The following is a 10,903-nucleotide window of genomic DNA, read 5'->3' as shown; positions in this document are numbered from 1 at the left end:
ACGATATGAGGCGGTCTTTGTGGAAAAAAAGCTTGTTTAGTGGACTAACTTTGCACTTGAAGGTTGCCCGTTCACTTACGTTTTAACAGGTCTGACGCTACTATGCGCCCCGGCTGTATCTAGGCTAATGGCTAACATGCTAACTATTATTTTTATGTCACTAGTCACTAGTCACTTCTAGTGTTCCAGGACAGGGGTCGGCAACCTTTACTATCAAAAGAGCCTTTAAGAAAAAGAAATCTGTTTGGAGCCGCAAAACATGTGTGAGCCTCATAATAAAGGTAACACTGCAGGTCAGATGGGCTATTTTTTATTATTTGGTACTTTAACATTGCAGCGTTGCTGATGAAAGCAAACAAATTTGCATACACTATTATTTCCCTGAGACTTTTCTCTTTTTAGATTTTGCATCCCCAGCTGGCCCAGCTAGGGAGATTCAAGACTACTGTAGCCATCGCCAGTGATGTTATTAGAGGAGAAGGCCACAGGCACATGATGCACATTTTAGTTGATGAAATGTTATAAAAAGAATTAAAATCAGTATATAGGTTATGCAGTTTTACAGTTGAAGAATGAATGAATAAATAAATGGAAATAAAATGTAAAAAAAAAAGGTTGTTCATTTCCATATAATGTTCTGTCAAAGCCACAGGGAGCTACTGGAGAGGGGCCAAAGAGCCACATGCTACTCTGGAGCACCTGTTCTGCGGTAACAAAAACACAACGATTCCTAGTTTCAGGTGATTATAAAATAATGGAAAAAAGTAATTAATATTATATTCAGTTCCTGCTAGTATATCGCCCTAAATCCTGCACACTGGACCTTCAGGTTTTCTTGTTAGTTGGTGCACTGTGTGTGTGCACAATCAGCAGAATAAATGTTAGCATTGTACATTTCTGCAGACCACAGATACATTATATTTGCACCTTATTATGTAGCAGATACTATGAAACTTTACATTTTAATAACCCTGTGGTTAATGTGTGGTCAGGTTCAGGTACAAAAACCCTGGTTATGATTGGGACAAGCTCATGTTTCAGCTTGAAATACCTGGTTTTGGTGGAAATGCAGCAACAGGTCACTAAACTCCCGGTTTGGTTGTTTGCTGGTCTTACACAGTGCTCTGCAGCCTGGCAGGTGTCTCACCTAAGTGTCACGCCGTCCACCATCCCCTCCACCTCATGGCGACAGTCAGCTCATACATGTAATCAGAACTACGTCACTTTGACATGATACAAAAGAAACGTACAAATATAACGTACCAGTGGTTTTCATAAACTTACAATGCCAAAATGTTCTTCTGATGACTGGACTGAGCAGCAACAGAACAGAGCTTCTTACAAAGAGTGTCACATGGCCACTAAGAGTTTTGTCTTCTATCCTGCCCCTACAAAAACTCAACCAGAACAAGTCAGCAGACGGAAAGGACATATAACTGTCATGCAGTGTGCAAAGTCGCCTTCGAATATTCCAATATCTGAGATGTCAGAATGAAACAGTGACAACACAATACAACCCCAAACACTCTGAGATGGCAGGAAGTGCAAAGAGCATGCAGCTTTCAGAGAGGCCAAACTAAAATATCAGAACTCTGAAGCAAAATAAATCTTTTAAAGTTGTTTGCTTTGTGTCACAGATTGTCAGCAGAGGTCAGCTCCTCTGCCTGAATCATCACCACAGCTGTCGGGTCAGGTTGTTTCACAGTCAGCTGAGTGAAGTGACTGAAGCCGTCACTCCTCTGACATGATGACATGTAGCTGTCAAAAGCCAAATATATCTTTCTCTGTTTCAACAGTCACGACGTCCACTTTGCATATAAGCACAGAGAGAGAGAGGGAGAGGGTGTGTGTGTGTGTGTGTGTGTGTGAGTCTTCAAGAAGAGGGAAGAAAACTGAACTTCTTCACCAAGTTTGTTGTTTAATTAAACTAAATTATGTCACAGTTTGAACAATTAAACTGCATAAAGACAGAAAAAGTCCCTCAATCTTCATCTTACACATCAACAAAATAAAATATCTCTGCCTCACGATGTCTTTAAGTGTCACTACTCAGAGCTCACACTGACTTTACTGCAGTTAGTGACATTATTTATATATTTCTAAGTTATTCAGCTCCTTTAAAGGCCTCAACTGGTTTGTAGAAGTGTGTGTGTGTGTGTGTTAAAATAGCCCTGTAAATGTGATCAAACAGACGATTCATTCACTGTAACTTTTATCTGGTGTGGTTTCACTACACCAGATAGATATTTATATTTCCATAACAAGTTAGTTGTAACCAGTTCAGTAACTTTACCAAACTCTTTACTCCCTACAGTCGCAGTCCTGCATAAAAAGTGGCATTTTATTATTATTTTGAGGAACTTAATTTACGTTTTTTTCCACATCTGAAATATCAGATATGTTGCATATGGAGGTAAAAGTACAACACAATAAAATAAATGACAGATCATCACTTACTTGTATTTTACACTCGGTCCTGGTTGAATCCTCCATCACACACTAACTGACGCCCTCAGCAGAGACTTGCAGGCAGAGGCTGGCGGCTGAACGAGCAGCTGACAGAGTGGGAATACACCACACAATCAGCTGCTTGCTTCATGTTAGTGAGCGTGTGACAGTGACATGTAACAGGTTAGTGAACGTTTCCGTCTCTGTATCTGACTGACTGTCTCCACCCAGCGGCCACAACCCGCAACAGCCCGCGGTGTTACTGTCTGCATGTGTGGGTCTCCTGCATCTACAGCTACAATATGAGATACTACCCACTACTGCTGCGACACCTAACGACATAATGCATGTGTCATATTTTAAAGTTAGTCCTAAGACCCCTTTGCACTTTAATTTTAGCATCACAGAATCAAAATATTTGCCTCTGTAATTTTGTAAACTAAAGTCTTTTCTACATAAATCTGCAGTTCTACAAGACAATAATTTGAAGACATAAGCTTCATGAGCTGGATGCATATTTTCTCTGCAATAGTAGCCTAATTAGGATGTGTTAGATTCTGCAGTTACCCTGAAGATAAAGTGGTTAAAGTGATATCTTGGTAATCAAAGGAACCGCATAAATATGTACCAAAAAGATCAGTCAGCAGGGGTGTAGCACCAAATTCTGGACCCCATGCACCAACACATTCTCACTCCCACCTTGTCACATAATGACGTTTGGTCATGTTCAGAAACGATGTGGACGCGAACACCACTCTCTCGGGTGAAGGTTGGGGGTTGTTGGACCCATACACCCCTCTCCTGCCTGCTCCAGTCGGACTTTCTCTGCTTTAACTATCGTTCTTGTCCTGCCGTGGTTCCCCCTGATGCCGCCGGGCGCCTTTAAACTATAACTGCATCCTGCATTTTATTTTTATTTTTACTTTTGTTTTTATTCAGTGGTCTTATCTGTATTTTTCTCTTTTTATTATTGCTATTCTTCTGACTTTGATTTTATATTTGATCCTGCATGTTATTTTAATTATTTTAATTTTTTTAATTGTTTTTTTTTTTCAGTAGCAGCACAGTAGTTTTGATCTTGTTTTTATCTTCTATTATTGTTTTAAATTATTATTGTCCTTTTTCTGATTTTATTTTCTTATTCTCTGTATTTTTCAATCAAAATGTAAAACACTTTGAATGACACTGATTTGTTTTGAAAGGTGCTATATAAATAAAATTTGATTGATTGATTGATTGATTGATTGATTGATTGATTGATATAACAGCAACCGTCAGCGTATCATGCAAACGTTAAAAGACACCTTTTTTTCATCGGTTTCTGACGCCACAGGTCACTGCAGGTTCTGATTACTTCTAAGTGAGACCGGGCTCTATGCACAAGCATTCTCTGTTCTCTGTGGGGGCCCCTGCTCTTCCTCTCTTCCACTTTTCTCTCACACACTTTTTTGTTTTTTTGTTTTTGTTAGAGTCATTTTATTTTATTTTTTACACTTTTTTTTCTTTCTATCTGTTTCTTTGTTTTTGGAACCCAATTTCCCTTTTTTGGGGAAGACATGACTGTGCACATTGGTGCTCCAGTAGCATAACAAGCTGTGTTATGCAGGGGTGGACTAAACCATATGCACCTTTAAGGGGTTAGAGGATGATTTTTTAATACAAAGTTCAGTCTTATTATTTGTCTTAATAAAAAGAAAAAACTGTCTTTCAACTGATTTATTCAGCCAATTTAATTTTGTTATGGCACTAATTACTTAGAAATAAAAAATTGCAAACAAAACCCAAATGTCAAGGGCCCTCTCTTAAGCTTTTTATCACATATAGAGTCGGGATAACAAAAAAAAAAAAAAAAAGCATGTTGGAGAAACTGCACAATAACAGAATCACTAGGCTTCTGAGCCTGAATAAAATGAGCTATATTAACAGTAACAGAGCTTTTCATCGCAGCATTTAACAGGACCGCTGCATCAGAGTGAAACACTTTTCTTATGGGGAAAAGAAAGTGTCTCCCTCTGGTGGATAAACGCTGTAACAACGGTTAAGAGCAGATCAAAAGTAAACTACTGAAGAAAATAATTGTTGCATGATGAGGGCTGGGAAAAGAGTGGTTACCTGCTTTGTTCTGACATCTTCAGCAATACAGAGGTAGAAAACTTTCTACATTATATGTTACCAAAAAAATAAAGACAACACACAAATAACTTATTCATTACTTCGAGCATTTTAATGAACAAGTCGACATTTTGCAACAACATAAATTACATTTGTTGTCAAGTACTTTTAAAAACATCCTACACTGGAGATAAATATACAGAATGCTGTGTCTTCATCAGTCATACAGAAACAACAGTAGAATAAATAAATAGTCTCTTATAGACGAATACAGAATTTAAGTGTCAGCCTGTTCACCAGAGTAAATGTTGTAGGCTTTATTTGCACAAAAGGATTATTTGCATAAAAGTGACTCAACAGAAATACAACAGCAAAGGAACCCCTCGGGGCTGATGAGGAATCTCACCTCAGTAAGCATCAGTGTGTGTGTGTGTGTGTGTGTGTGTGTGTAGAGAAAAGCATTCTTATGTCCTGATGCAGTTTTATAAATGAAAAAACGTGTGCAGTGGTTAGCACTGTCACCTCACAGCAAGAGGGTTCCTCGTTTCAAACCATTTGTGAGGGAGCCCTTCTGTGTGGAGTTTGCATGTTCTCCCCGTGTCAGCGTGGGTTTCCTCCAGGTGCTCCAGCTTCCTCCCACATACCAAAGACATGCAGGTTAACTGGTGACTCTAAATTGTCCGTAGGTGTGAATGTGAGTGTGAATGGTTGTCTGTCTCTATGTGTCAGCCCTGTCATAGTCTGGTGACCTGTCCAGGGTGAACCCCGCCTCTCACCCAGTGTCAGCTGGGATAGGCTCCAGCCCTGAGCTACCCCCGACAGGATAAGCGGTAATGGAAAATGACTGACTGACTCAGTGTCATTTATGTGTGGTTAGGTTTAGGCACAAATTCCACTTGGTTATAGTTTGGAAAACATAATATTTGAGCTTAAAATACCTGCTTCTTGTGGCTAAAAAACTGCTGGAGTCATCCCTATGTTCCCTGGGTCCTATGTTCCCCCCTATGTTCTGTAACCTTGGCTTTTTCCCTTTCTAAATATATGTGACTCTTGGAGAGCGTTGTCTGCGCCTTTGGGCATTGAATCATGCAATCACATGAGGTAAGTGCGTTTTTCTTTCGCGTTTCAGGGGGGAACATTGGACCTGGGGGACATAGCACCCTTTTTCGGAAAGGTCCCTATATTATGGGGGAACATAGGTACGGTCCCCTTAAAAACACCCACAGTGGGTGCCTGAAAGCTTCTGGAAGACGCGACTCACCAAGGTCAAGGACAAAGTTGGCTCATCTACTACGTCACCTTAGAAACGTTGGTATGACACGTATGAAACATACAAATGTAATGTATCCATGGTTTGCTGACATGTTCAGCACCAACATTTAATCTGCCGAATGGGCTGAAACAGCAAAAAGATAAATACAACTACATGTATAGTCACAGAACATAAAAAATATAGAGTCTACATTCAGATGGCAACTGCACATCAGTACAAGTTGGACACAGCAGTGGTCTGATGTGAGTACAGAGCTCTTGAGGTGAAGACCAACAGTTGTATCCAGGAACAGCATGACATAGAAGCAAAGAGAAACAGCAGCGTACTGCACAGTTAATTGGAGGGTAATTCAGATCAGCTGTTGCGCAGGGTGTGGGTACTGACCCCTAACTAAGAATTGCAAGCAGCTTGGTGTGTTTCCCCTCTGGACCAATCAGAATGTGATGACAACCTCTCTGAGGATTTAAGAGAGGTGAGGCAATACACTACCAGGACATTCTGATCCTCAATTGAATACAGACCTCATGTTAGAAAACACTGTCACTCATGAACTCTGGTCTCGAGGCTCATTTGAGAATTCATTTTGCTGTGCTGTTTTTACTGTGTGCTCTAAAACCTAAGTGGAGGGAACACAAGGTCAGCTACATCTGGGCTGTTCTTGGTGTTTGACGCAAGAGTTCGCTTATTAAACGATCACCTAACACTTTATATAGTGATTTTATTTCTTGGTTTATTTCACTGAGACCCAATTTAACCCATTTAAAAACACCTTTGTTCTGAAAGAGGCTATTATTTTGTGCTGTTACTAAGGAGGCGCTCTCCTTTGTGAAGGTTCTCCCGAGATTCGTTTCCACAAGTGAATATATTTTTTATCATGTAGTTGGAAACTGAGTCTCACGCTTCCTTCCAACCAGTTGAAATCTGGGGAGTCAGCCCAGCCACAACTGAGGCGTCACCAGGACCACGTTTTATAATGACGCACTCAGACATAGACTGATGAGGTGAAAACTGTAAAACTGTAGCCACAGTGATGTCACGGCTGGTAAAAATGATCCTGAGGGGCTGAACCACAATTTCTACAAATTCCCGTCATAGACACATGAAATTTTCACCAATGACTGGAAGTGGATTCAAATGGTGCCCAAGAAATATAATGCAGATGGGCCAGATGGGGTTACGCTATAATTATGGTTAAAGAAATTCTGTTTTGAAAGGCCACCCCCTTCGCACTGTATGTCGGATTGACTTAGAATTCGACACACATGTTCAGCTGAATGTGTTCTATGAAAGCCTCAGGAACTCTCAAGGTCTACCTGACCAGATTTTCTGCCATATTGAATCTTTTTAAAAACACATTTTTGACATCTCCCCTTAAGCCGTAGGCCTGATTTGTACCAAATTTTCTGTGGATCACCATGAGATGAAGGTCATCAAACGGTATCAAAAGCTTTTTGATATCTCACTGGATTGTGTTGATATTGACCAATGAACTTTAGAAGGTGTGTGTTCAGTACATTAATGGATCTTACTCCTTAAACACTCTGCCAATCATCACAAACTTGCAGGCGATGTCTTGAGAGGTACCAGGAACATACCTGAAAGTTGTATTCATATTGACCACTAGGGGGCACTGCACATGCAAAAAAATGGGCATAAGATAATACAAATCAGACTGGAAATCAGTAACTGATTGTCAAATCATTACAAAACTTGCAGGGTCTGTTAAATAATAATGACAAACCACGTGTTAAATTATTTGGAAATCGGTCAGTAGGGGGCGCCACAAGTTCCAAACAAGTGCAATGGCCTTTTGCAAAATTTGACCATAAATCAATGAGCATTTGTTCAAACATCAAAAAAACTAAGCCATTAAAGCATGTCCCCAAAAACCTGTTGTTTATCTTTAATGCAGGCATCTTAAATTGTCAAAGATCTTGATCCTACCAAGCTTTCAACTTTTAAAGTTCCATGCTGGCTTGAATCCCGAAATTGCTGCTTATTTTTCACCTGTTGTAATGCTCTTAACACCGCAGCAAAAAAAGTTTAGATCAGACACTTGCCTCTCAGGGGTTCTGTACTTTCACCCTGTGGGAATATCAATCAATCAATCAATCAATTTTATTTATAAAGCCCAATATCACAAATCACAATTTGCCTCACAGGGCTTTACAGCATACGACATCCCTCTGTCCTTATGACCCTCGCAGCGGATAAGGAAAAACTCCCCAAAAAAACCCTTTAACGGGGAAAAAAACGGTAGAAACCTCAGGAAGAGCAACTTCCAGGACGGACAGACGTGCAATAGATGTCGTACAGAACAGATCAGCATAATAAATTAACAGTAATCCGCATGACACAATGAGAGAGAGAGAGAGAGAGACAGAGAGAGAGATGCAGGTAATAACAGAAGAAGAAATTGGGGAGAAGCAATCTAAATATATATTAGGTCTTACAGCTGTGTTTGAGGTTAGATAGGTACTATCTGAGGACAGGAGGTCATGAATTTTGCCTCTAATAGTTAGAATTTTGTCATTAAAAAAGCTCATAAAATCATTACTGCTAAGGGCTAAATATACATCCAGTCTTTTAACCAGCAGGGGGCGATAATGATGTGACCATTCAAATGCAAATACTTTTATGGATGAATAAACAGGTCCTTGAACCGACGGTACATTCACAACTTTATCTGGACTTACTTGCATCGTTGTGACATATCTGATGACCCATGACCGCTCACATCTGTGTAAAGCGTTTGATGGGCCCGTGTATCTGGATCCTTTTTATTACACATGCTAATTATCATTTCAGTAAAGCCACAGCAAACTCATAAGGGTTTCAAATAATACCAGACTGCAGACATTTTTTGGCAGGTGTTGCAGGCATCAGGTATCTTACTCTCTTCCAGAAGCGTGAGTTCCAGGCTGCAGCGCCCCGCGAACCCTCTGGCCACCTGATGGGGGCACTCTTTTGAATCAGGTGCTGCAGGCCAGCAGGAAGGTGTGTGTATCCTTTTGGCCCAGTGTCCCCAAGCTGGATCAGAATAACGCTCATTTCCCTCTGGACCAGTGCATGGTGGAGCCCCAACTGGGAAAGGATCAATGACATTTTTATTTATTGAACACACTGGATGTTTAGTCACACAAAGATTTCCCCAGAGCAGTGCAGCAAGTTGAATAAAACTTCAGAGGGTAGAATCAAAGAACTCTTTTTGGAAATGACAAAGTTTGAAGCCAAGACTGGAGACACACCATGAGCCATATTTATAAAGCCATAACACGTCATCTGGAGCAGTTCCCGGAAATTCACTGTGCTTCAAAATAAAGTGTGTTTTTTACAAACTTGACATGTTTGCAAGTCACTTGTAGTCCATTCAGAATGGACCCGGGACCCACTTTTGGACCATGATGGACCACCAGTTTGGAACCACTGGTTTTAAGAGCATGATGCAAGTGCATTTAAGGCATCTTCAACTCCACTTTCTCCATAATCTGGTCGTTAGGGGGTTGTATTTAGTCCCTCAATGGATAATAGGTGTGTTTTGGGCATAACATGTATTAAAGCAATTAGAGTTCCAGCTCCCATTCCTTTTAAAAGCTAGGTGTGCCTGGCTTTTAGAGAATGTCATCAGTATTATCCTCATTAATGATGTATTATTTCACGCCCTTGTGCACACAGATTTTGATGCAAGTTGCTGTTGACACAACATGGGTGCTGGCCATGACAGCGACGACTACGTCAGTCTGAAGCTAGCAATGACAGACGCACTGTGCTGAGTGAAAGATTAAGCATTAACTTCTAAATTTACAACTCCATAAACTAATCAAACAGTTCTATGATGATTAACATTTGATGATGTCATCTTGAGAGAACAAGTTATGGTTTTCTGTTGCATTGATGACTTTTTCAGCAATCATCTACAGATGCTTTTATATCTGGAACCTTCTGTCTATGACGGGCTTGAGTCACGCCCTCGTTGAGGACTTGGATCACATTAAAGGGGAACTAACATTTTTTTTCAACCTGGGCCCTATTTTCCGATCTACTTTTGTCTAAATGAGTGATAGGATGTTCAATATGTGACATTTCTCCAGTACGAAGCTAGGGCTGACCTGCCTGCAGCCCTTGAGCGCGCTATATTAAATAATAGGACACTCAGACAGCGTCAAACAACGTCAAAATACGTCCACTAAAAGTGCATTTTTTTCACACAGATAGGCTCGGATTGTTAGTATAATTATCTGACAACATAACGGAAAGGAGAAATGAATGTCTGTGTTGACCTTTAGCTGGATTCGGACATGTTCCTCTGCCTGTTGCTGCTCCCTCTCTCTTCATCCGCTCTTCAATTTCAATGAGCTCTGCATCCGTGTACGTCCGTGTACTCCGTGTTCAAATAAATTCAAATGGCTCATCCAGATCCAGTTGGTCAAAATCGGGTAAAAATTCGGACATGTTTGTTGTGAGTCAAAACACTCACTCAGAGAGTGAAAGTCTGGCTCTGAAATCTCACATCTCGCGAGATTTGAGTTGTTGCAGGAAGTTACCGCTGGAGTGACCTTACAAACCTTACAAAGAGTTACTCTGTTTGGAGAAGTCATGGCTGAATTTTTACCCGATTTTGACCAGCTGGATCTGGATGAGCCATTTGAATTTGATGAGCGCCCGTATTTATTTGAACACAGAGTACACGGACGCAGAGCTCATTGAAATTGAAGAGCAGACAAGGAGAGAGAGGGAGCAACAACAGACAAAGGAACATGTCCGAATCCAGCTAAAGGTAAACACAGACGTTCATTTCTCCTTTCTGTTATGTTGTCAGATAATTATACTAACAATCAATCTGTGTGAGAAAAATGCACTTTTAGTGGACGTATTTTGACATTGCCTGAGTGCCCTATAATTTAATATAGCACGGGCTCACGGGCTGCAGGCAGGTCAGCCTTAGCTTCATACTGGAGAAATGTCACATATTGAACATTCTATCACTCACTTAGACAAAAGTAGGTCGGAAAATAGGGCCCAGGTTGAAAAAAACATTAGTTCCCCTTTAATCTGATCCTGTTTGATTCA

General features: G+C 40.5%; 1 protein-coding gene across 3 annotated transcripts in view; it reads right to left on the bottom strand.

Annotated features, from left to right (window-relative positions):
- il1rl1 (interleukin 1 receptor-like 1) overlaps positions 1–10,903 on the bottom strand; it is a 331,020-nt gene that overhangs the window by 293,371 nt on the left and 26,746 nt on the right. For 2 of the 3 annotated variants that reach the window (XR_007570245.1, XR_007570244.1), the window contains exon 12: positions 5,310–8,917. Coding sequence is in view for 1 of the 3 variants with exons in the window: in XM_050049210.1 (XP_049905167.1) it covers positions 8,669–8,917 (249 nt within the window). In the remaining 2 variants the exon portion in view is untranslated. Of the gene's footprint in view, positions 1–4,666; positions 8,918–10,903 lie in introns of those variants that run through there. The other variant, XM_050049210.1, reaches the window with a different exon arrangement.

Source organism: Epinephelus moara, chromosome 7 (genome assembly GCF_006386435.1).
Source record: "Epinephelus moara isolate mb chromosome 7, YSFRI_EMoa_1.0, whole genome shotgun sequence".
Classification (NCBI taxonomy): Eukaryota; Metazoa; Chordata; class Actinopteri; order Perciformes; family Serranidae; genus Epinephelus; species Epinephelus moara.
The sequence above is the reverse complement of the archived record's forward strand: the minus strand, read 5'-3'. Positions and strand labels throughout refer to the sequence as shown.